This window comes from Pollachius pollachius (genome assembly GCF_949987615.1).
Source record: "Pollachius pollachius genome assembly, chromosome: 19".
NCBI classification, from domain to species: Eukaryota; Metazoa; Chordata; class Actinopteri; order Gadiformes; family Gadidae; genus Pollachius; species Pollachius pollachius.
In genome coordinates this window covers 5,255,435-5,281,646 of record NC_136952.1, presented here as the reverse complement: position 1 = coordinate 5,281,646, position 26,212 = coordinate 5,255,435, and the positions used below count along the sequence as shown (strand labels likewise).

The following is a 26,212-nucleotide window of genomic DNA, read 5'->3' as shown; positions in this document are numbered from 1 at the left end:
GGAGGAGGAGGAGGAGGAGGAGGAGGGGGAGGGTTGGGGGGAGGAGGAGGGGGAGGAGAAGGACGGGCGGAGTCCCTCAAGGTGCCAAGCAGGGCTGAAGTCATTGTTTAGGCATTTATAGCAGGAGCTCCCACCGTCTACCAGAATAGATGAGAGGAGCCGTAGGAGGGAGAGGAGGAGGAGGGAGAGGAGGAGGAGGGGGAGGAGGATGATTCCCAGACATTTAACACCCTGACCTCCTGGAGACATGATGTCACCCCAGTGCAGCTCCCAGTTGTTGTAATGCCGCCGGGGGCCACAAGGGCACTGTTGCTCGACGTGTGATCCTTTGCTCCGCTGTTATCTTAATGCTGCACAATTACTGAATCAATCAATGCATCAATCAATCATGCAGATATTTAGTGTTGGGAGAGAGTCAAAATAGTTGAATTTCGTTTTTCCTTTTGTCCCTTTACAGTTTAAACAATATTATTTATTATAGGCACTAACACTAGTCTTTCTTATACATGAACTTGAACTTGAGATGTGCCGTTATCCTTTGAGCCTTGGGCTCAAAGGATAACCAAATGTGTGTAAAGTGATGTTGTGGGTGACATGGATCGAAGCTGGTTCAAATCCGGTCTTAAATGCAATTAAAAACTCCAAAATGATTTCAAATTGCGGTCTAGGAGGTTAAACGCAAGCTTTCGCAAGAGCTACCTGTGATTTGCCGCTTTGGGGGGCCAGGTAATGCCAATCAAATGTTCTGGATATACCCCCAAGTCTGATTGGAGCAAATGGAGAAGCCTGAAAAGCCATACAGCTCCGCCCCTAATATAAAAAGTGTCGACCAGATGGCGGCGAGAAGGCATTGGTTAAATGTTGGCAGCGGGCGGCCAGTGGGGACTAGCTCAGCAGCGTGTTTGGTATTCCTTCAAAGATTTTTGACATATACCAAGAGTGGGTACTAATTATGGGGTAACCCCGGTGGGAATGGACGCCCTTATCCTGGCAGTGTTGGTGCCTTGCTCTACCAACTGAGCCACACAGAAAATAGAACCCCTAACCTTGCAGTGTTAGTGTCTTGCTTTACCAGCTGAGCTACACAGGGAATGTAACTCCTAACCATTTAGTGTAGGTACCTTCGGAGAAATATGGGAATCAAGCCCCTGATCCTGGCAGCCTCGCTTTATGGAATTACCCCTACACACGGAATCTAGAGTTAACTAAACTCTAATAGAGATGTAGTAGTGGCAAGCTGTATTAGCTTTAAACCGTTTTACCCTACTGACTAAAAACAGTATAACTAATGATCTATCAATGTATGGGTGATTAATAGGGTACATTATAGGTGATTTGTTTTCCTATCTCTGTGTCTCTTTCCCAGCTTCTCTCTCTCTCGCCCTCTGAGTCTTTCTTTCCCTCGCTCTCTCTCTCTCTCTCTCTCTCTCGCTCTCTCTCTCTGTCTCCCTAACTCTCTCTCTCTCTCTCGCTCTCTCTCTCTCTGTCTCTCTCTCTCCCTAACTCTCTCTCTCTCTCTCTCTCTTTCAAGTTTCAAGTGACCCCTAATCCCTGCTGTGTGTGTGTGTGTGTGTGTGTGTGTGTGTGTGTGTGTGTGTGTGTGTGTGTGTGTGTGTGTGTGTGTGTGTGTGTGTGTGTGTGTGTCTGTGTGTGTGTGTGGGGTGGTGCCTTGAATAACAGAGTGCATGTGGGAGAGGGGCGTGAGGGTGAGGGGGAGGGGGTCTTGATAAAAGGGTAGGTACCCAGCAGTCTTCATTCGTTTCAACGCAGAAAACCTTTGGATCCACAGAATCATGCCGGAGGCTGCAGACGCAGGTATGAACACCACCTTTCTCCTCCTGCTCCTCCTGCTCCTCCTCCTCCTCCTCCCCTAGGATCCTCATGGTTCCCCCGGTCTGAGAGGCAGGGAGGTCTCTGGTGTGCAAGGGGTTTTGAGGATGGTGGGCGCACCATAGGGACAGAAGATTACGTTTACGCTACAATGCTCTCCCGTCCTCTGAATTCAATGCAATATGTAAATCTAATACCAGGCCTGACCTAGAGAGGAAGAAGGGAGCCGTGTGAATGAAGGTCATTCAGTGAATCCTGCATGTGTCATTTTGTATCTTGTTTTAATTTCATAATGTTTTAAATTATATATATTGAAACCTTGCAGTGGTGGAAAAGTCCTCAACAATACGTCCGGTTTCAGAGGCAGCTGTGGTCTAAAGGGGTGGAGGGTCAGTGGGTTTGTAGTTGGTATCTTGGCCAGGGTCCTTTATCCCCTGGGAGGATCAGAGGGTCTCTAGTGGCCTGGCATGACCTTGTGTTTGCCTGCCGAGCTGAGATGGATGTCATGTAGCGCCACGGGAAAACATTGAAGCTCTAGCAGAATGTTTAAAGTAGCAAGCGTGTGGTAACGCCATCCCTCTACTGATTAGAAGAGATGATTTCCCAGGGGTAACTGGCATGATGCAACGGTCACATGTCATCCACACGCATCATGTGATGATCAATTAGGCAGCAAAGTAAGATGCCGAATACCCAATGACCTAGATGATATCACATCAATGACCTAGCTTTCATGTTTCTTCAGATGTTTAGGTCACACCTTACACCTGTGGGAAAGCAAAGATCACAGGGGGTTTATGGCTAAACTCTGGGCTTAGGAAGTATTTGGCTAGGGGTGGGGTAAGGGTTTGGATAGTACTTTGGTAAGCGGTTGGGCTGATCATTAGAGTTGCCTTTAAGGGTAAGGGAAGGTTTTAGCTTTTGGGGTATGAGTTGATTGATAGGGTTAGGATGCCCATGGGGAACCTGGAGGGCTGGGGAAAAGCACAGGCACATACCCTTGTATTGGAATCAACAAATGTTTTAGGTTGGGATTAGGGTTGGGTTAGGGGTAGTCGTCCTACGATCATTTAATTAAAATGCATGAAAGGACAATTTTCTGCGATGCTTGGGAATACAACAGTGGCCTATACTGGCGTGATTACCTGTGGAGCCTGTGTTGGTTGTTACATAATGAATAATGTGGGCCCCAGACTTGCTAAAAGTCTTCCAGCGGCTGTGCATAACACTTAGGGTGGTGTTCAATCTAATACATATTCGCCCTGTGTGAACTGCCACTGCAGCGTGAACCAAAAAGGACCATTGCGGCAGTTCATAAACCTCTGAATTTCACAAGCACGGAACGGATATTGGAGATGTGCGTCTACACCAATGTTAAAGCCAAATTGGTGACAATAAATGCCATGTCCATGGGTGGTCAAGTAAAGTCGCATCACTGTGACATTAATAGAGGTATGAGGGGGCTAGGGTTAGGTTGGGAAAGTCAGGGGTTTGGGTAGGAGTTAGGGTTAGCCTGGGGTTAGGGTTTGGTCAGCCTAGAGTTTGGGTTTTGTTAGCATTTGGTTAAAGGGTTTGGGTTTTAATTAGGGTTGGTGTGAGGGTAGAGATGCGTTACGAATACATTCATTATCTATGAACTCCATTTCTTTTTTCTTTTGACACTTATCTCAGAGATCACAAGCTGCACTGCTATATCAGGTTTTATCGCATCGTCCCAGAACCTTACTTGGAACAAATGAATCATCCCTCCCTGCCCTGAACCGCCAAGACATTTTGACAGCCTGGCCTCATCAATTCTGTTCAGCAGAACTTGTCTGCAAAGCATGTGCCCCAATTCCTTTCATCAGAGGAACAATGAAATATATAGTTGTCACCATCTTGCCTCCAAGATATGGGTCTATTTAAAGTCACAGGGCGGTGAGACAGACTGATCGGGTTAAGTTTACATCTTCATAATTTATGGTCTTAGGAAACGGAGAGTGCAACATGGATATGTAGACGTGTGTCTACATCAAGTGTGTAGTTTGTTCCTTGTTGCTTTATCTTGAGGCAGAGACAATAAACATGTATTGGATCTGAACCTGAAGCTGAATGCTGTGATATATTAGCAACCCTGTTGACAGCATTCTCCCAGCTCTCTGCAGCATTCAGGAGGGTTAGACCGTTGAATCTGCCCTGTCTGCACGGAATTCCTTCAGTAATGGATGCCACAAGTCGTCAGGTGATTTCCTGTGAGGAGGTGGTGTATTGTATAATCTATTTCCTCAGTGAGAGCACCACACATCCCTTTTCTGTAGCTGTGTTTGGTGCTGTCGGTGGCAGTATGAGCTTTTTATAGACCTTCCATAACCTGATCCGCTCACGTTCTCCCTAGGGAGCAGGGACGGGAGTGCATTGACAGTATGCACTCATTGCTTTGTGGCTGCACTAAGTGGATCGTGTTTAGCACGCAAAGTTATCACTTGTGTGCCTAAAACCGGCTAATGGCGGTGACTAGGCGATACCTCCTAAAACACATTTACGTTTTATGCTAGCTTACTTGCCTAAAGTGCTATCATCATTACCAACAGGGTGACACCCAACATGAGGAACAGAATGGCCATAGGCCATCTGTAGGGACGTAGAGGACCAACATAGCATAGGCTGGTAGTGAGAGCTTCACTGTATTATCATAGCCTGGTAGTGAAAGCTTCACTGTATTATAATAGCCTGGCAGTGATAGCTTCACTGTATTATCATAGCCTGGCAGTGATAGCTTCACTGTATTATCATAACCTGGCAGTGCTCTGTGTAACCTGGTAGTGTTTGCATGACTGTGCGACCATGGCCTTATCATTTTATCATTACTGTGCTACCATTTCCCGGTCGTGTTTGCTTTCGATAAATATAGTTTAATTTTTTTTTTTTTTTACAGTTGCTATTTCATAATTAGATTTATTTCGGCCATCAGATAGGTCCGATAAATCTCCCAAGGATGTGGATGTGAAGGGTGAAATACCAGAGGACTGCAGGGTGATGGAGGAGGGGTGAAGGGCCGGGCCGGGGGTCCAAGATGGCTATTAAAGGTAATATGAACATCTCGGGCCATCTGGCAGGACTTCAGCAGGGCTATAAGACACCGACCATGGCCTTTCCTCGCCACCCCAGTAAAGCCGTCACACCCACCTCCTCTGAGGTGCTCTCTGGGGAGCTTGGCTGCGAAGCGCCAATCTATTTAAGAATTTTCCGCAAACATAAGAACGGCAGCGTTCCCTGAGCTCTCCATCCATCCTAAGGCCGATGTGCAGGGACAGCGCATGTCTTTCTCCACATTCTGTCTGATAAACTGACCAAGAGGTCAGTGTCAAGATATTTGAAGATATCAGTTCCATGGAGAAATTTTGCCGACTGGCCTCGGACACTTTTAGGGGGGTCGGCAATACCTTGGAAATAGTGATGGTGTTAGGTTCTTCATTTATGCAGAAATAAACCTACCCCAAACAAAAGTCTCTAGAGAACCTACACTAAACTGTCTTAAAAGAACCAACACTAAACAGTCTTTAGAGAATCTACGCTAAACAGTCTTTAGAGAGCCAACACTAAACAGTCTTTAGAGAGTCAGTCTGTAAAGAACCAACACTAATCAAACTATCTGTAGAGAACCTACACTAAACAAACAGCGTGTAAAGAACCGACACAAATGTTGAGGTCCACTTTGGTAATAAGTTTAAGCGTCAGGGGACTTTCTCTGCTACTCCATGGTTGAAGGCAGTTGATCAGGGCGCCATACCGGAAGGTTTGCTTTTGTCGGATTACGTTTCTTGTTGGCGAGTTGTCAAATCTTTGTTTGGCAACTTGGCCAAAATTTGTCCGGTTACGAGGATCCTGCATACCCTTCTCTCACCAACCCTTTTATTTTAATACAAAATGGCTGATACATCAACTAAACTCATGTGTTTAATAATAATAAATGGATCTGTTATGAGAAGAATAGATGACATTGCTAGCTATCTAGCATAGCTTTTAAGTAAAACATTAGAGTAACTACATTATTCATTATTATGGTATAATTTTTTTTTATATATATATTGTTCCTATACAGCAGGCTACAGGCCTGTTATACTGTCTCAGTTCTAGATTACCAAGGAACATTTGTAGGATACCTATAAACATACCTGGAAAACAGTTATGTTGTTACCTGTAGTCACAGGTACATACCGGTGATGCCTGGTTACATGTACAGGTAGTAATCACATGGTATTCTGTGTCGGTAGTGGTCACATGGTTTCCTGTAGAGGTAGTTGTCAAATGGTTACCTGTACTTCTACCTGGACAGGCCATGGTCACTGGCTTACCGTTACAGGTGGCGTTGCCTCATTACCTGTGAAGGCAGTAGTATCATGTTTACCTGTACATGTAGTAGTGACATGGTTAGCTGTTAAGGTAGTGGTCACATTGGTTCAGGTAGTAATTACATGGTTTCCATTGCAGGTCACATGGTTACCTGTACAGGTCACATGGTCATTGGTTACCTGTACAGGTCACATGGCTAGCTGCCGCGTCATCCATTTCCGTTTTGTGCAATCACAGTGGGATGTGACCTCTTCCATTTGTGTGTGGATGCAAGTGTGAATGTGTGTAATTCTCTCTCTCTCTCTCTCTCTCTCTCTCGCGTAACAGGAGAGTGTGTGTAGATCATGTGATGCGTGATGTGTTTGTTCAGCTGTTCAGATGGCATCCATTATTCTGCTTACTGGCGTCATTTAGTGTTACTTTTAGCTGCAGAGCCTTTTATGAGGCGCTGCAGCTTAGTGGGCGTGACCCAGCGTGGTGAATGGTGTTGTGCTTATTACGATTAGAATATGTCTCGGTAACAAAACCACATCCAAGAAATGTAATGCTCTGAATGCAAAATTCAATAATGTTACATTTTATTTCCGCTGCAAATAGTGTGTATGGATAAATACGTTATATACATATATTTTGGTATATTTGTATGTATTTATTTGTATTTTAGTTACTTGGGTAATTATATAATACCCATTGTACATTAACCAAGTACAATTTAATTTCTAAAGCTGTGGTGACAGTTTCACATGTCTGACTGCATTCACACCTGTTTCCAAGGGGATTATATTTTGGCTTCACGTGTGCCGAAAATGTGTGTGTATGATCAAAGAGGAACCGTGTCTCCTTTCTTTTAAATATTCCACTTCTTTAAATAAAGTTAAGGAGGTATATCTAAGGGTCAACAGTATCTGATGCAGTACTATTCTTAGCCACAAGCTAACAGTGTACCTGATTCAGTATTCCCAGCAACAGGCCTAACGTATGGTATTCTCAATATAGAGCCAAATGTATTTGATTAAGTATTCTTAACATTGAGCTAGGCTAGGCTAACTGCTGTCGTTCTCTCCAGGGGAATTGCCCACAGCTGATGAAGGTAAGGAGGATTTTGTTTCAGGACTGAATTTAACTCCCATGTATTCGTACACGTCATACATGTGCCTTTGTGTTTAAATTGATACTATATATATGTATACACCATATATATATATATATATATATATATATATATACCATATATAATATATAACATTCATGCATATGAATGTTAATATTTATAAAACCATTAAGAAATATGTTTTGTCGTCTGTAACAAAATAAATGACACCGGGTTTCATTGGAATAATAGTTAAAAAAATGCATTGTTTTATTCCTTTCCCCTTTTCTAACGTTTTCATCTTCTCATATATTCATATATATGTTCACACCCAGAAATGTCAGTGTTACTGGAATGACTTTTAGAATAACAATATTTTCAAACTGAATGGGTTGCCTCTGTGGTCCTTATTTGTTTACGATTGATGATTCCTTCCGTTCCCATTTGAATGTATATGCTATTGGGTTTCTTAATTCAGGGAGCGGCATCCATTTAAATCACCTGAAAAGGTATTAAATGTTGATGAGGCATGACTACTGAGTGATGTATGCGTGGATGCACATACTTGAGCATAAGTATGAATGTATTTTTACAGTATACAAGCGTGTAGTACAGTATATGAGTGTGTATTGCCATACTGTATATGCTACTGGTTGAGTTGTGTATTATATTGTGTGTGCATAGTAGAGTAAAGGTGTTTCATATGTCCAGCCTTTGAGTTGTGTTTTGCTTCGTCCACCACAGACTCTGGAGATGAGGGTAAGAGCCAGACCGGTACATGGTCTGGACTGGTCTGTACAGGTTTAGACTACTCTGTAATAGTGTGTACTGGTGTGACAATAACATACCATCCCATGTCTACTCCCGGTATTACGTGCGGACGCCACATAATATGTCAAACAGTCACCGTCTTCACAGACTCTGGTACATTTGAATTTGAAATATCGGCGACTACAGGGTAGGCTATACAAATAAACACTCTCAGTTATCATCGCTTAGGACAGATTACTCGTCGCTACATACCTCCGGGGTGCCAAAGTAAAAGCCATCCCCAGTATGTGTGGTGTGAACAATCCTCGGGAAGACAGCAACAACAAAGGAAAAGCACGCCCGACATGAGCTGTGGTGGAGCTAATCTGTCACACATCAACGCTCTCAGTTCCCTCTGAATGCCCTGGCGACCTTACCCTCTGGCAAATATTCGGACAAAGAATGGAGAACTTCTTTCCGTCCACTGCTTTCTTCTTTCCTTCCATGCTAGCTAGCTCAGAGGCACCCGCTCCTACCCTAGTCTTCTGCTCTGAGATGTAGGCTAGGCTATCTTTTATCTTCTGCTGCTCTTTACTGGGTCATGCAGTTCAGTTCTGTAACCAAGTCAAGGTAGTCCTGGTGATTTCAAATCCAATGTTCCGGTCTGATAACGAAGCCTTTTACCCCGAAAGGTTTCTTCCCGACATGTTTTAATTCTCCATCTCTGTCCGTGTTTGATCTGCTGTGTTAACATTGACTTCTGAAATCGGACCTATGGTACAGTGTAACAATGGGTTGTTATACTTCCATAAGTGACCCCTGAGCCCCACTCTGAGGACATTTCCCAGCATGAGGGGCGTACGTTGTTTTTGAATCCTAGGTCACATATGTGCCAAGTCAGATACTTAGGAGTTAGAGACTTGTTGTCTCTTGTCTTGAGGTAAATATGTGTTGTGTTTGAATAGATACTTGTTGAGGTACAAATGTATGAAGGTACATATGTGTTGTGTTTGAATAGATGCTCGTTGAGGTACATATGTATTAAGGTACATATGTGTTGTGTTTGAATAGATGCTCGTTGAGGTACATATGTATTATGGTACATATGTGATGTGTTTGAATAGATACTCGTTGAGTTGCATGTGTATTAAGGTACATATGTGTTGTGTTTGAATAGACACTTGTTAAGTAACATATGTAGCAAGGTACATATGTGTTGTGTTCGAATAGACACTCGTTAAGTTACATATGTATCAAGGTACATTTGTGTTGTGTTCGAATAGACACTCGTTAAGTTACAGATGTATTAAGGTACATATGTGTTGTGTTCGAATAGACACTCGTTAAGTTACAGATGTATTCAGCCTTAATACTGATATTTCCCGAGGGCTGACTGTCTCTCCTGTGTCTGTTTTTTCACGGCACCTCTATGTCTGTCCCGTGTTCAAACACCCGTGTCTCTCTCCCTCTCTCCCTCTCCCTCTCTCAGAGGGCCAAGGGACGGAGTTGACCGGGCTCTTCGTCGAGCGCCCGCAAGAGAATGTTGTCATCATCGCAGGTAGGAAAAACAGGCAGACAGACGGACGACAAACAAAGGACGAGTAGACAGAGAAACCCACAGTGGCAGTTATATTTGCCTGTGGTTGGCTGATGATTGGTTGATGCTAATGCCAGTGTGTGATTGGCAGGCATGGACATGGTTCTCACGGCGAAGGTGGACTCCACCACGCTGACGAGGAAGCCCACCATGAAATGGCTGAAGGGGAAGTGGCTGGACCTCGGCAGCAAGGCCGGGAAGCACCTGCAGTTTAAAGAGACGTACGACCGTGAAACCAAGGTACACAAACACACACAGACGGACAGACAGGCGGAGAGGGACGGATGCACCTTAATAGAAACTCAACATGCACATTTGTCTCATTTCTGTTTGTGTGCGTGCGTGCCTTTGTTTATGTCTGTGAGTGTGTGTTTATGTGTTTGCGTGTGTGTGCTTATGTGTGTGTGTGTATATGTGCATGCGTGCGTTAATGTGCGTGCGTGGGTGTGTTTATGTGTGCTTGCGTGCGTGTGTTTGTGTGCGTGTGTGTTTTAATGTGTGTGCATATGTGCACGCGTGGGTATGATAATGTTTTTGCGTGTTTGTGCTAATGTGTGTGCGTGTGTGTGTATATTTGCATGCATGCGTGTGTCAATGTGTGTGCGTGCGTGTGTATATGTGTCTGCGTGGGTGTGTTTATGTGTGTGCGTAGATCTACACCTATGAGATGAAGGTGATCAAGGCCGTGGCGGGGGATGCTGGGGGCTATAGGTGTGAGGTCACCGCCAAGGACAAGTTTGACAGCTCCTCCTTCGAGATCACTATAGAGGGTGAGTGACACCAAGCACCCCCTCTCAGCCCCAATCCTCTCTCCCCCTCCATCACTCCTCAGCTCTATCACCCTCCAACCCCTAAACCTCACTCGCCCCTCAGCGCTACTTCATAATGTGTCTCCCCCTCACCATCTAGAACCCCTGACCTGTCATCACCCCTCACTCTCTATGGAGTCAGACATCCCGGTTCTAACTACCATCACACCTCCTCTCACTCTCTTCTTCTCCTCTCCTTCTCACCTTCCTATCCCCCCCTCTCGTCCACCTCCTCTCCTCCTTCTCAACGCCTCTCCTCTCCTCTCCTCCCCCTCTCTCCTCCTCCTCTCACCTCCTCCCCTCCTCCTCCTCTCCCCTCCTCCTCCACTCCTCTCTGCACTCACCTCCTTCCTATCCCCCCTCCTCTCCTCCTCCTAATCCTACTCTTCGCCCCCTCTCTCCTACCCCTCTCTCCTCATCCTCTCCCCTCCTCTCTTCCCCCTCTCACCTGTTCCTCTCCCCTCACAGCTGCACAGCAGACAGAGGATGTAGATATCCTCTCCAGTTTCAAGAGAGCGTGAGTAACTTTCCTGTGTGTGCGTGTGCTTGCGCACGTGTGTGTGTGCCTGTGTGAACATGCGGGCGTTGATGGACAGACATTTTGTAGTAATGGTCTTTGAGAGCATGTGGTCTATTCTGTCATTCAGCACGTCTTCAGATATCTATGCAGAGATGCAGACACGTAGAGCTCCTTGCAGACACGTAGAGCTCCTTGCAGACACGTAGAGCTTTTTGCAGACACTTAGAACTACTTGCAGACACTTAGAGAGCTTAGAGTACACTTAAGGCATGTCCCTGGGCCACCCACACTGTGTCTCACCTCTCTCTGTCTCTGTATCTGGTGACCACAGCGATGCCGGGGAAGATGATGGAAGTCTGGACTTCAGCGCCCTCCTGAAGGCAGCTAAGAAGTAAGGACGGAAAAAGGGTTTCACCTGGTCCACAGCTGTCTGTCTACCAGGTCCACAGGAGATCTCCTGGTCTTCCGGTGCTCACCTGGTCTACAGGTGTTCACCTGGTCCACAGGGGATCTCCTGTTCTACATGTGTTCACCTGGTCTACAGGGTTTCACCTGTTCCACAGGTGTCTGTCTACCTGGCCCACAGCTGTCTGTCTACCTGGCCACAGCTGTCTGTCTACCTGGGCCACAGCTGTCTGTCTACCTAGTCCACAGGTGTCTCTCTACCTGGTCCATAGCTGTCTGTCTACCTAGTCCACAGGTGTCTCTCTACCTGGTCCACAGCTGTCTGTCTACCTGGTCCACAGGTGTCTCTCTACCTGGGCCACAGGTGTCTGTCTACCTGGGCAACAGCTGTCTGTCTACCTAGTCCACAGGTGTCTGTCTACCTGGGCCACAGGTGTCTGTCTACCTGGGCCACAGCTGTCTGTCTACCTGGTCCACAGGTGTCTCTCTACCTGGTCCACAGGTGTCTGTCTACCTTGGCCACAGGTGTTCGCCTGGTCCACAGGGGATCTCATGCTTCACAGGGGTTCCCTTGGCCCCCAGGTGTCCATCTGGTCTCACAAAGGTTCACTTTTGTGGAACCTTTGTGAGGGCCCATATAGACAAGTGTTCATTATTGGATTTTGGATGTATAAAGAAATAGTCTTCATAGTATTATTTTTTGTAAATGATACGTATCCTGGTCCCAGGAAGAAGAGACCCGAGGAGGAGAAGCCCGTGATCGACGTGTGGGAGCTGTTGAAGAGTGCCCACCCCAGCGAGTACGAGAAGATTGCCTTTGAGTACGGCATCACCGACCTCCGGGGCATGCTCAAACGCCTGAAGAAGATGAAGGCAGAGCCCAAACACAGCGAAGGTACGGGGGAAGGGATGTGATGGGGAGAGGGGGGGGGAGGTGTTGGGGTTGAGGGGAGGTAAGGTGGGTGAGGAGAGGTGATATGATGGGGGAGGGGGGAGGTGTTGGGGTTGAGGGGAGGTGGGTGAGGAGAGGTGATATGATGGGGGAGGGGGGAGGTGTTGGGGTTGAGGGGAGGTGGGTGAGGAGAGGTGATATGATGGGGGAGGGGGGAGGTGTTGGGGTTGAGGGGAGGGGAGGTGGGTGAGGAGAGGTGATATGATGGGGGGGGAGGTGTTGGGGTTGAGGGGAGGGGAGGTGGGTGAGGAGAGGTGATATGATGGGGGAGGGGGGAGGTGTTGGGGTTGAGGGGAGGGGAGGTGGGTGAGGAGAGGTGATATGATGGGGGGGGGAGGTGATTTGGGGGGGAGAGAGAGGGGGTGATGGTAGGGGAAATGGGGGAGGAGAGGTGAAGGTAGGGAAATAGGACCATACTCGCGGGGTTGTGTAGATGTTAACATACTCTTCTAGAACACATATCCACGTTGAGTTGTGTGGATGACGGCTGTAGTGTCCAAACCTCCCTCCTCTCCGCAGCCTTCCTGAAGCGCATGGAGTCCTGCTACTCTGTGGAGAAGGGCAAGAAGATCGTGCTGACCTGTGAGGTCTTTGACCCCAACGTCCAGGTGAAATGGTTGAAGAACGGCCAGGAGATCAAGGGGTCTGCCAAGTAAGAGCAGAGCAGATGTGTTCAGCCCACCGTGCAAACTGACATTTATAGAGTATGTTTTCACCATTATTTATTTACAAGGTATTTGGTCAGGCGCTCAGTGTTATTTACCCAGCTGCTCACGGGAGTACACTGTCACACATAACATCTTGAATTACTACACCCCATCCCGGGGTGTATTAATAGATAATAGCTCCACAGATCTAGTAAGGGGCTACACAGAGGATTCAGTAGAGCTCTAAATCCATATGACAATGAGTGCTCAAATCATAACAATATGCTCATGATTAGTGATATTAAATACTTAGTACTACATAATGCATTGAATATGACCTGCCTGAGGCACGTTTAGAAAATGTCTTTAGGTTTAAGACAACAACAAGCTTTAGTTTGGATCTCTAAAAGCACACCTCCCTTTAGTTTTTTCTCAAATGTCCCATCTTGGATAAAGTATGTCCCATTTAAAATTGCCTTCTTCTCTTATCTTCTTGTTCCACAGGTATATCATGGAGTCTATCGGAAACATCCGGAAACTGACCATCATGAAGACGACACTGGCTGATGACGCAGCCTATGAGTGTGTGGTCGGGGAGGACAAGTGCTTCACAGAGGTGTTTGTCAAAGGTACGCTCAATGGAAGCTTCTAAAGTTGACCAATGGCAGAAAAGTATATTGAACAGCAACATTCAAGCCCCCCCAATGGCCATGAGTAGTTTGAACAGTGGAGATCTGCTCGCATGACCCACCTCTGCCAAGGGTACAATCACACCAGCAGCCATCTCCAGGTGACTTAGTCTACCTTCTACAGACTATAAACCATTGGCTTATTTGTATGATGTGTACCAGTAGTGATAGGGTTAGGGTTATATTATCTATTGCAGTGGTTCTCAAACTTTTTATACCACGTACCACCACAGGAAATATTTGTCTCCCGAAGTACCAACATTATGACCAATGTTATAAAATCTAACAAAATCCAGTAGAGTAGGCCTGAAACTCCAGCATTGCACAGCTCATGCAGGACGCACATTTATTCTTAGAAATAATATTATTTATTGCAAGCATTGTCAGCTGTACAAAGTGTTAGCACTAGAACAAACACACAAACACATACACACACAGCAAGTGAGAAAATGACCTCATAGTAAATATATTTCCATTTGTACTAGTATTTTGATATTATTGTTTTAAATCAAAAAACAAACAAATAAAAAACGGCGTACCACTAGATGGCACATCGCGTACCCTCAGTGGTACGCGTACCATAGATTGAGAACCAATGATCTATTTCATGTATATTGTATGCATATAAAGTATCTTTATTTTGTACCCCCAGAGCCCCCAGTGACCATCACCAAGCTGATGGATGACTACCACGTTGTGGTGGGGGAGAGGGTGGAGTTTGAAGTGGAGGTGTCTGAGGAAGGTGCCAACGCCATGTGGTCAGTAGACATTCACATATTTTCATCGCTTTAATAGATGATGATTTAATATGGGAAAGCTCTTCTGTATTGAATACCTCTCTATTCATTGTTACCATTCACCTATTTAGCAAGGTCAAGTCAAAGTGAACTTCATTGTCAGACCGACCATGCAACAAGTTACATAGAGGACCGAAATTGCGTTTCTTTGAGTCTTGAGCATACCTTGATAGCAGATGCCTTCATCAAGTGACTTACAGCAAGTTCCGATATATTTCGTGAAGGAGCAGGTAGGGATTTAAGGGGTGTCTTGCTCAAGGATGACATACCTTTAGGTTTAGGTTAGTCAGTGATCAGAGACACTACCTGTGTGAGAGAGGGGGTGAGGACAGTGTTGATGGGACTGTCTACATTGACAGGTTCTTCGAGGACAATGAGCTCCACAAGGACACCAACCCAGCCAAGTACCGCATAAAGAAGGACGGTAGGAAACACACGCTGATCATCCTGGAGGCCGGCCTGGAGGACATTGGCATGTACCACTGCTGGACCAACGGGGGTCACACCAAGGGAGAGCTGGAGGTGGAAGGTACCAACCAATGATAGATTGGAATGCGGGATTCAGAGTCGTGGCTAACATGAACCACGCAAAATGTAACTGTATTGATAATAGGGATGATAAGGATTATGTTGAATGCACAGAAATGGCCTATTCCTGAGGGTTTACATCTCCTTCACCTCTCTCCAGAGAAGGAACTGCTGGTGTTGCAGGACATTGCTGATCTCACGGTGAAGGCTACCGATCAGGCCGTGTTTAGGTGTGAGGTCTCGGACGACAAGGTGACCGGGAAGTGGTTCAAGGACGGCGTAGAGGTCCTGCCGGACGAACGCCACAAGATGACCCACAATGGACGGTGAGAATAACACACAAGCATCAAGAGAGTCAGGAGCAGCGAGGACAGCGTGGTCCCCATTTCCCCATTGTTGTGGCAGATAATTCTTGTGGTCCTCCAACCTCAACCTGAAACACTGAGCAAGGGGTTAGGTGTAGTCTTGCTCAGTGTTTCCCATTACCCATTTTTTTTCAATTGCAAACCATCGCGACCCAATTCACAATAAGCCTTATCTATAAAAAACATGAGAAGAACAAATTTGTGCATAAATGAACATTCCTGAACATTTTAACTGCCAATTCAGCATCCCATTATATATTAACTTAAACCAGCCATTTCAAAGAGATAAATCACAACTTTGTTTTATGCACTTGTTATTGAAAGCACAATACACGTATTCAATACTTTATAAATGAGACCAAATAAATGCATTTAGGCGGAGTTGACATCCCCTTGTTTTGGCTATCTCATTGTTTTGTTTTTATTTCTTCTCATCAGTAAAACAAACACAATGTACGTTAGCCTTTCAACTAGATTCAATGTTATAAGTGAAATTATCAGAACAATACAAACATTCAGTACTATCAAAAACATGCTTCTTGTTCTTTTTTGCTTCTTGCTACTGTGTAAAAAAGGTAAAAATAAATAAAAACATGTGGGTCGCGACCCAGTCTTTGGGAAAGGCTGGTCTAGCTGGTCCGATGGGGGTGAGGAGTCATGCTGAAGCACATTTTGACACTGCGGTACATCTGTCAGGTTCCATAAATTGCTTATCGACAATGTGAAGCCACAAGATGCTGGAGACTACACCTTTATCCCCGACGGGTACGCCCTGTCGCTGTCTGCAAAACTCAACTTCCTCGGTAAGGAACCTCTGACCCCTTCACCCGAGAAGCTCATGAACTATCTGTCTCCTTTGGTCTCAAAAACGTGTGTGTACTAAATATAGAATATATTACATCCTCAATATTTCCCTGTATGACCCCACTGACACAACTCTTTCCCTCTAAATAGAAATCAAGATCGACTACGTGCCCCGACAGGGTATGTTAAACACCATTTCAAAAGATGTTTGAACCTATCCACTGTCTTGTTAATCTTCATAGTCTTCAACACCCTTCCTCAGACCCCCCAAAGATTCACCTGGACACCACAGGGAACATGGTCTCCCAGAACACCATCATCGTGGTGGCAGGAAACAAGCTTCGTCTGGACGTGGAGATTACTGGAGAACCAGCACCAACTGTGGTGTGGTCTAAAGGAGAAGAGGTACTTACACCAGGCTGCTCTAGTCTAAATGATACAAGGTACCTACACTAGTCTGTTCTAAAGGTATCAACGCTAGCGAGACAGCTAATGAGTTTGGGGACATTATCATTGTGGACTTCGATCAGCACATCGCCCGGATGAGGTTCAGTCAAACATTGGACATTCTGCTGAAGTCCAAGTCAGTCCTCTCTACCGTTACCTGTCGTTTACCTATCTCTTTACACATTAACAGATGCAAGCGTGGGTAGCCCATAATTCATTTTGTTTTAATTTAGTTCCTGCATTGGGTCAAATTGTGTTCTTACTGCAATCAAGAACCAGATCTTTCGGTCCTCATTTGAGTTTGATTGCGGCGTTCACGAGCACCCAGCTGAACCACACCAGCGGTTAAACCGCACCAGAGTTCAAGCAAAGAATCGGCTAAACGGTGTGCTTGTGAAATGCAACATAAGGTTTCCAACCAGAGAGCACCAGATAGACCAGAGAGTGACCAGGTTCATCCAACTCACTCAGGAGGTTCTCTCAATGCCAGGTTATCACGGCCACGGAGGGCCGCATCCGGGTTGAGACCCGGAAGACCCTGAGCAGCTTCGTGATTGAGGGGGCGGAGAGAGAGGACGAGGCCAACTACACCATCTGTGTGACCAACCCTGCCGGAGAGGACAAAGCCAAGCTGTTCATCAAGATCGTAGGTGGGTAAGGGTTCATCTCTGCGAATATGTTTTTATATGATTAAAATAACCTACATACTTATAACTTGCGGTGTCCAGACGTACCTGACCCTCCTGAAAACGTGAAGTGCCTGTCGGTTGGCGAGGACTGCTCCAGCATGGCCTGGGACCCCCCTGCGTTTGACGGCGGAGCGCCACTCAAAGGTAAGAGTCACACGTCTACAATGTGGCGTCCTCTGTCCGTCAGTCCCCCTGTCTCTCCCTCGCGCTCTGAGCGAAATACACTTTGTCAGGAAGTATGACGTATACTCTGTCATACTCTCTGTCAGGATACCTGATGGAGAGGAAGAAGAAGGGGTCGTCCAGGTGGACCAAGCTGAACTTCGACGTGTACGAGGCCACGACCTACGAGGCTAAGAGGATGATTGAGGGAGTGTGCTACGAGATGAGGGTGTTTGCGATCAACAGCATCGGCATGTCACAGCCCAGCATCACTTCCAAACCCTTCATGCCCTTGGGTGGGTTCCTCTAGTTACTTTTCAAAATAAAAACGGTAATTCCACGGCAAGAGCCGTCGGAAGTGAAACGTTTGGTTTGCGCTAACCTTTGACTCTGCGTCGTTTCGGACGCACCAGCTCCGACCAGCGAGCCGACTCGCCTCATGGTGCACGACGTCACAGACGGAACGTGCACGCTCAAGTGGATGGCGCCCGAGAGGATCGGCGCGGGTGGCCTGGACGGCTACATCATCGAGTACTGCAAAGAGGGAGGTCAGTCTCACCTGACCTCTGACCCCTGACCTGGTTGACTAGGTCGGGTTAAGGCTTAGTTGTGGTTCGTCGTCGACGCTACGGGGGTAAGGGGGGTATACGGACCCATTATGTCCTTGCGGACCCTACTTGCGTCCCCCGCAAGGGCCGGACGTGGGTCTCCCACAAATTGTAACCTTGCATTGAGATGCGCAGCAGCAAGGGCTGTGATTGGTCCGCTCACTAAAACTCGACGCTGAACCGAATCAGGTTCCCGACTACGTCGAAGCGTCTGCGTGGTCATTGCGTTGCGTCAATGTGGAACCATAACTGAGCCTTTACGATGAGTAATCTTGAGAGAACAATGAGATGAAAGGGAATTTTTTTATAAACCATACTGTCTGAGGGGCCCGGGTAGTCCTGGGGTTTGGGTGTTTAACTCCCATCAGAAGGTTCTGGGTTCGATCCCCCATGTCCAAAGCCTAACCTGCCTTCCTAGCAAGAGCCATACCTTCTCATAACGAAACAGACAAAAAATAATAACTGTATCCCCCTTTCGATAAAAGCATCCGCTTATTGAGATAACAGTAATCAATGAGAATAAATTCATATTTTTTTATTTGTCAACGTACTCAATTATTTAAAACGGTTGCTTGTCGACCGGTGTGTAACCAGGTGTCTGGACCCCCCTCTCTCCTCAGAGACTGAGTGGGTGGTAGCCAACAAGGAACTCTGTGAACGCCAGGGCTACGTGGTGCGAGGACTTCCTGTTGGGGAGAAGATCAATTTCCGGGTCTTCGCCAAGAACATGGCGGGCGTCAGCCGCCCCGCAACCCTCGCCCAGCCCGTCACCGTCCGGGAGATCGTCGGTGGGTTAGGAACCGGGTTCTGGGGGTCACTGTAGGTTGAGTCCCAGGTTATGGGGGGCTCTGAAGGTTGAGTCCTAGGCTCTGGGGCCTCTGGAGGTTACCGGACCTATAGGGAGTCGATGGCTTCATGGTGGTTAATGTGAAGATACTATGTACTTCATTCAACCTGCATGGGAGGTTTGGTAGTCCAGACAGTTTAAAAATAAATAAAAACCTGTTTTCAATAGAATAAAACCATCCATATACACAATGAGAGCAATAATAACTATATAATTTATATATTATATAGTTAACATGATCCATGACACATCTAAAATATCTAGATATAATCAAGCTAAGCTTATCTATAACATACAGTACATTAGATTCCATCAATTTGCATTTTCTGATGCAAGATCTGAACAGAACATTCAAACACGTTAACTAGTGCGCTGACCTGTGTCAGTATCCTAGCAACAGTTAACCAGAATCTCCCATCTTCCAGATCTCCCTAAGATCCGACTCCCTCGCGAACTCAGAACCAAATACATCAGGAAGGTCGGGGACAAGATTAACCTGGTCATCCCCTTCCAGGTGAGACCAATACTCATCAATCACTATCCTTCAGTAGCCAACCAACTATGTATTTTATTAACACACATTATCGATCATTTTCGTCATCTTTGTCCTTTACACCCCACTTCTAACTTGTTTGATTTGGTTGATTTCTTGCTTCCTCATTCCCTATTCCCTAGATTGTGAACACTATGTATTACACCTTATAGGGAATAGCTAAGGCAGGAAATAGTTGCAAATAATATGTGTGCCAGCTGAACCCCATGACTGCTGAATTGTGTGATGAACCCATGTAGGCTGACCGTCTGTCGGGTGACTGATGACAATGAAAACTGTTATGCATGATCTATATAGGGAACTAAAATCTTGACGATTTAAATTCAAAATGCATTTTATAGTGCACAAGTTGTGTTCCAATAATTGGAACACGACCAGGTGATGGTAGATCAGATTACCTGGCCATGTGATGGTAGGCCAGGTTACCTGACCAGTCAAGGGCAGCCAGGTGACCAGGTTACCTCTGCCTGTCGGGGTAGGCCAGGTTATGGAAGATCCAGGTAGTTTTGGCTAGTTCATAGTAAGCCAGGTGAGGTTGACCAACCAGGTGGCGGTAAACCAGGTGAGGGCAGACTAGTTGGCGGTAGGTCGGCCTCAGATTAACTGACCAGGTGATTGTTAACCAGTTGAGGGTACACCAAGTGATGGTAGACCAGGTGAGGTGACCAGGCGAGGTCCCCTGACCGGCTGATGTCCATCACAGGGTAAGCCCCGCCCCGTGGTCAAATGGTACAAGGACGGCGCGCCAGTGGACGAGAAGATAGTGGGCGTGAGGAACTCGACCGTGGACTCCATCCTGTTCATCCGCTCGGCAGAGAGAGACCACTCTGGGAAGTACGAGCTGGTGGTCCAGATAGAGAACATGGAGGACCGCGCCACCATCGACATCAGGATTGTCGGTACGAACGCCGTGACCGGAGTGCCCTTGAGCTCATGCCCATGACGAAACCCTCTGACTCTGATGTCCCCCACGGACCCTAAAACTCCTTCAGCGTTGGTTGTTGTTCAAAAATAATGTGTAATCCCTACAACGCTTCCACCACCACTAGTGCTACAATCTACTTTATCCATCATGTGGATTTAAATAACCTTGAAATGCTTGAATTCTAGGCTTCAACACAACGCACCGCTATTACTACCAGCAACGCTACTACTACTGCTGTGACACAACTACTACTAATAGCGATTGACCCGAGGGTATGAGGTGTCCAGCACCTGACCTGTATGTCGCCCCCCCCTAGAGAGACCCGGCCCCCCCACCAAGGTGAAGGTGACGGAGGTGTGGGGCTTCAACGCGGCGCTAGAGTGGGAAGCCCCCAAGGATGACGGCAACAGTGAGATCACCGGTTACACCATCCAGAAGGCTGACAAGAAGACAATGGTGAGGAAGCCGTGGTCCAACCAGCTCTCTCTATCTTCATGTCTCTCTCTCTCGTGGTGTCCGCATTGTGTCGGTGTCACTCTCTCACTCTCTCCATGACCACAACAGACGTCCTAGCTCTCTCTCCCTGTGTGTCTCTATGTCTCTCTACCAGGAGTACTATCAATGAACACAACACAACAGACGTCCTAACTCTCTCTCTCCGTGTGTCTCTATGTCTCTCTACCAGGAGTACTATCAATGAACACAACACAACAGACGTCCTAACTCTCTCTCCCTGTGTGTCTCTATGTCTCTCTACCAGCAGTACTATCAATGAACACAACACAACAGACGTCCTAACTCTCTCTCCCTGTGTGTCTCTATGTCTCTCTACCGGGAGTACTATCAATGAAAACAACACAACAGACGTCCTAACTCTCTCTCTCCGTGTGTCTCTATGTCTCTCTACCAGGAGTACTATCAATGAACACAACACAACAGACGTCCTAACTCTCTCTCCCTGTGTGTCTCTATGTCTCTCAACCAGGAGTACTATTGATGAACACGACACAACAGACGTCCTAACTCTCTCTCCCTGTGTGTGTCTATGTCTCCTACCAGGAGTACTATCAATGAAAACAACACAACAGACGTCCTCACTCTCTCTCCCTGTGTGTCTCTATGTCTCTCTACCAGGAGTGGTACACTATCTATGAACGCAACAGGCGTCCCAGCTGCACCTCTTCTGACCTCATCATGGGGAACGAGTACATGTTCCGCGTGTACAGCGAGAACCTGGTTGGTCTGAGTGAAGATCCCGGCCAGAGCAAGAACACAGCCGTCATCGCAAAGACAGGTGAGGGGGAGAAGGTTTGCGTACAATTGTATCTGTGTTTGTGTATGTGTATGTGTGTACACGAGTATATGTGTGTACATCTGTGTGTGTGTGTGTGGGGGAGGGATGTACATCTGTAAGTGTGTGTGTGTGTGTGTGTTTGTGTGTGTGTTGGTGTGTGTGTGTACATCTGCGTGTGTGTGTGTATGTATATCTTATAACGGGCCTTTCAAATTACTCTAAAAGGAAGCCACTTTCAGAATACAGCCATAAACTAATTCTTTTTCATATGAGAGCATCTGTTCAGATCGAATCTGAACATAAAGTCTGGCTCCTTCCCCAGCAGACACCCAGGGTGAATCTTACTTAAGTGCCAACATGGATCTTGAAGTACTCAATTAGTGGAAGAGCGTATACATCCAAAAGCAGTTATCCAATAATAGAATAAAAGTCATTGCTCATAAAGAACATTTATTATAATAACATAAGAGAAAAATATATATATTTATCAAAAACAACAAGTGAAACACAAATATATCTGTTTGTCTGGGTGATTGTGTGCGTGAGTGCATGCATGCGTGTGTGTGTGTGTGTGTGTGTGCGTGTCCATTTGCGTATGCGTGCGCGTGTTTCTCTGTTGTTTTCTGTATCCATACAATTCTCCTGTGTAGTGTGTTAAATATTGATGGTACCTCTTGTATTGAGTCCTAGTGTCCCTGAACACTTACTTGACCTACTGCCTTCCAGCTCAACTCCCAGGGTTATTTATGTATGATCGAACATACAAACAGCTGCCGATCTGACAGCATTTAGGCCTTCGTATGTCGCGCTGTATACTGGCCGTATGCATACACATGATATAGGGTTCCAACCTTCAGAAAGGTTAGACTGAAGAACTCTTTAAATCCCCAGTCAATCCTCGAACTCAATCGGGCACTTAATCCCAGACCAAATGCACGCTGATGGGCCATAAAGGTTGTCGTCTGTTGTTATAATGTTATGACGAATGTATGTATTTTATGTATGTATTTTTGGGTCCTGTCTTGATGTCCTATTTTCGATGTCCTGTACTGATGTCTTGTGTGTGATGTTTATCAATAGGGCTGATGGGATACAAAACGAATGTCAGACTTGCTCCAACGATAAAGTGCTATCGGACCGTATCGTATATCGTATGTGCCCCAGCCGGGCCCCTCACCCTTGCCCTCCCCTCCCCTCAGGCCTGGACTACAACCCCCCAGGGTTCAAGGAGAAGGACGTGTCGTGCGTCCCGACGTTCACCCAGCCTCTCCTGGACCGCTCGGTGGTGGCGGGCTACAGCACCGCCATGAGCTGCTCCGTCAAAGGGTTCCCCAAGGTACCGGATCATACCAGACTGAACCAGTTCATCATACCAGACTAAACTAGTTCATCATACCAGGCTAAACTAGTTCATCCAACCAGACTGAACCAGTTCATCATACCAGACTAAACTAGTTCATCATACCAGACTAAACTAGTTCATCCAACCAGACTAAACCAGTTCATCCTAAAAGACTGATGCAGTTCATCCAATCAATTTATCCTTCCAGACTGAAGCAGTTCATTTTTCCAGAATAATGCAGTTCATCCTTCCAAACTAAACCAGTTCATCATACCAGACTAAACCAGTTCATCCCACCAGACTAAACCAGTTCCTCCACCCAGACTAAACCAGTTCCTCCACCCAGACTAAACCAGTCCATCCCACCAGACCAAACCAGTTCATCCTACCAGTCTAAACCAGTTCATCCTACCAGACTGCACCAGTTCATCCTACCAGACTAAACCAGTTCATCCAACTAGAAGAAACCAGTTCATCCTACCAAACTAAACCAGTACATCCTAACAGACCAAACCAGTTCATCATTGTGGAACAAACGCGCAGTCCAGAAGTCCATGGTCAGTCAGCCTGACCATGTCCTCAGTAATGAATTGACACTAATGCCCTCAGGGCGGCGCTATTGGTCAATCAGGACAAGAACAATGAGGTACTCCCACTCTGTATCCCTGCAACCATCAGGATACTAAATGAGGACAAAAGTCAGGAGAAGGTGGCGAGCACCCCAGTGTTGCTGGGTGTTTCCGGGGGCAGGGAGGTTGTTACTGACAGGCTGAAATTAATTGTGAGTTAAATGTGTGGGTTTGACTGCCTTTGATATATGTTTTTGTCTACCTCCTATTGCTATTTATTGTATTTATTAAGTAATTTATTATGTGAGACTAGAAACTGTGAAAGAAATTGCCCATCTTGGGATAAATAAAGTTTTTCTAATCTTATCTAATCTAATCATCCTACCAGACGTAACCAGGTCATCCAACCAGTTAATCCTACCAGAGTCAGACTTAACCAGTCCATCCACCCTAACTAAACCAGTACATCCTTTCAACCTAAGCCAGGTCATCCAACCAAACTAAACCAGTACATCCTACCAGACCAAACAAGTTCAACTTACCAGACCTAACCAGTTCATCCAACCAGTGCATCCTACCAGAGTCGGACTGAACCAGTTCATCCAACCAGACTAAACCAGTCACTCCCACCAGACTAAACCAGTTCACCCTACCAGACTAAACCAGTTCAACCCACCAGACTCAACTAGTCACCCCCAGCATGCTAACCCCTGCTCCCTTGGCAGCCTAAGATCGTGTGGATGAAGAACAAGATGATCCTGGGGGGAGACCCAAAGTACATCATGCTGAACAACCAGGGGGTCCTGACCCTTAACATCCGCAAGCCCAGCAGCTTCGACGGGGGGCGTTACTCCTGCATGGCCGTCAACGACCTGGGCCAGGCACTGGTCGAGTGCAAGCTGGAGATCCGAAGTAAGACCAGTGGAAACTGGTGCAGCACAATTTCCGTTTGTTATTTAGGTCGGTGTTGGTTGGTCGATTATTTAATTGGTACGTTGATACGTTTTTTTGATTCCATTTTGGGGATTTGTGCTGACTGTACAAGAGTGGATGAGAGGGTGGGGGGGCTGATGGGTGAGGGGTTAGGGAGCAGTGGGTGAGTGGGTGAGTGGGTGAGTGGGTGAGTGTGTCTGTGGGTGAGTGGGTGAGTGGGTCGGTGAGTGTGTCTGGGTGAGTGGGTGAGTGTGTCTGTGGGTGAGTGGGTGATTGTGTCTGTGGGTGAGTGGGTGAGTGGGTGAGTGGGTGAGTGGGTGAGTGTGTCTGTGGGTGAGTGGGTGATTGGGGGAGTGGGTGAGTGGGTGAGTGGGTGAGTGTGTCTGTGGGTGAGTGGGTGAGTGTGTCTGTGGGTGAGTGGGTTATTGGGGGAGTGGGTGAGTGGGTGAGTGTGTCGGTGACTGTCTGTGGGTGAGTGGGTGAGTGTGTCTGTGGGTGAGTGGGTGAGTGTGTCTGTGGGTGAGTGGGTGAGTGTGTCTGTGGGTGAGTGGGTGATTGGGGGAGTGGGTGAGTGGGTGATTGGGTGAGTGTGTCGGTGAGTGTGTCTGTGGGTGAGTGGGTGAGTGTGTCTGTGGGTGAGTGGGTGAGTGTGTCTGTGGATGAGTGAGTGAGTGGGTCTGTGGATGAATGGGTGAGTGGGTTAGTGGCTGAGGGTATGGGGAGGTTTTCCAGCTACTTGAGGCATTCAGATGAAAAACCCAATATTTATGATTTATGAAAAGGGTTACATGTTAAGTGGGTCGGATTTGACCAGAACACTGGACGAGAAATATGATCTTATAATATTAACGAGCTGCAGAGGAGGTTTGTAATGTGATTGTTAACGCTCTATGTCTTCTCTTGCAGTTCCAACAGACCCTACTGAGGTCAAGTAGTAGGAAGCAACAGGAAGCAACAGGAAGTGACCGGAGGTTACAGGAAGTGTGCGGAAGTTACAGGTTGTAACTTATTCAGGAGGCAAAAGAATCACATAACAGAAAGAATCATTTAATTTCCTTCTGTCAGGAAATCTAAAACAAATTCATCAACTATCAAAGGTTGTGGAAATCAATATTTATTCAGCGCTAACGCTAAAATATTACCTCATGAACTATCTCATATTTCATGACGTCTTTGTTATAAAAACTAGTTTACATTATTATGCTTAAGTTAAGCTCATATTTAATAGAACAATTATGAAACTGTGAGTTAAATATTCAACAATGTTAGTACAACATTGAAGCAGTCACCCTTTTCACACACTCGCACACACACTCACACACATACACACACATACGCACTCACAAACACACTCACACACACTCAGGAGCGTTCAGGTCTTCGGTAGACGGCCACCCCGATGCTGACCAACAGTGCCACCACAAGAACACCCACCGCCACTGCAAGTGCCATCGACATGCCTGAAATGAATAATGTATTGCGTTAGTGATATGGCTGTAACCTGAAATAAACCTTTTAAGATGAAAGCGATATGGTCGTAACCTGAAATGAACTGTTTATTATGTTGACACACTGACACAACCATAACTCAAATAAACTCAGAACGCTCCTAAAGTTTTGACGTTTTTATGAGGTCAGTGCTAGGTTCTGCTGTGTATGAGGTCATTAATGTTGTGCTTTGTATGAGGTCATTTCTCTTTATGCTGTGTGTATGCCGTGTGTGTGTGT

General features: G+C 46.3%; 2 protein-coding genes across 2 annotated transcripts in view; one reads left to right on the top strand and one right to left on the bottom strand.

Annotated features, from left to right (window-relative positions):
- Positions 1 to 1,793: 1,793 nt before the first annotated feature.
- On the top strand, positions 1,794 to 25,419 carry LOC307090425 (myosin-binding protein C, fast-type-like; the record flags this gene model as incomplete). Its single annotated transcript, XM_079757066.1, has 29 exons — positions 1,794 to 1,815; positions 7,229 to 7,252; positions 7,997 to 8,011; positions 9,492 to 9,560; positions 9,691 to 9,839; positions 10,252 to 10,369; positions 10,877 to 10,925; positions 11,260 to 11,319; positions 12,062 to 12,228; positions 12,805 to 12,937; positions 13,437 to 13,561; positions 14,274 to 14,379; positions 14,778 to 14,947; positions 15,107 to 15,272; positions 16,008 to 16,114; positions 16,266 to 16,295; positions 16,378 to 16,520; positions 17,053 to 17,212; positions 17,291 to 17,395; positions 17,521 to 17,709; positions 17,827 to 17,961; positions 18,642 to 18,809; positions 19,294 to 19,382; positions 20,125 to 20,320; positions 20,663 to 20,802; positions 21,481 to 21,640; positions 22,840 to 22,976; positions 24,277 to 24,463; positions 25,391 to 25,419. The coding sequence occupies 29 exons, from the start codon at positions 1,794 to 1,796 to the stop codon at positions 25,417 to 25,419; spliced, it is 3,348 nt and encodes a 1,115-aa protein (XP_079613192.1).
- Positions 25,420 to 25,846: 427 nt separating this feature from the next.
- LOC307090217 (lysosomal acid phosphatase-like) overlaps positions 25,847 to 26,212 on the bottom strand; it is a gene marked incomplete at its 3' end in the record, with an annotated part of 5,233 nt that continues 4,867 nt past the window's right edge. Inside the window, exon 11 of the mRNA XM_079756791.1 lies at positions 25,847 to 25,944. Within this exon, the coding sequence (XP_079612917.1) occupies positions 25,847 to 25,944 (98 nt within the window). The remainder of the gene's footprint in view (positions 25,945 to 26,212) is intronic.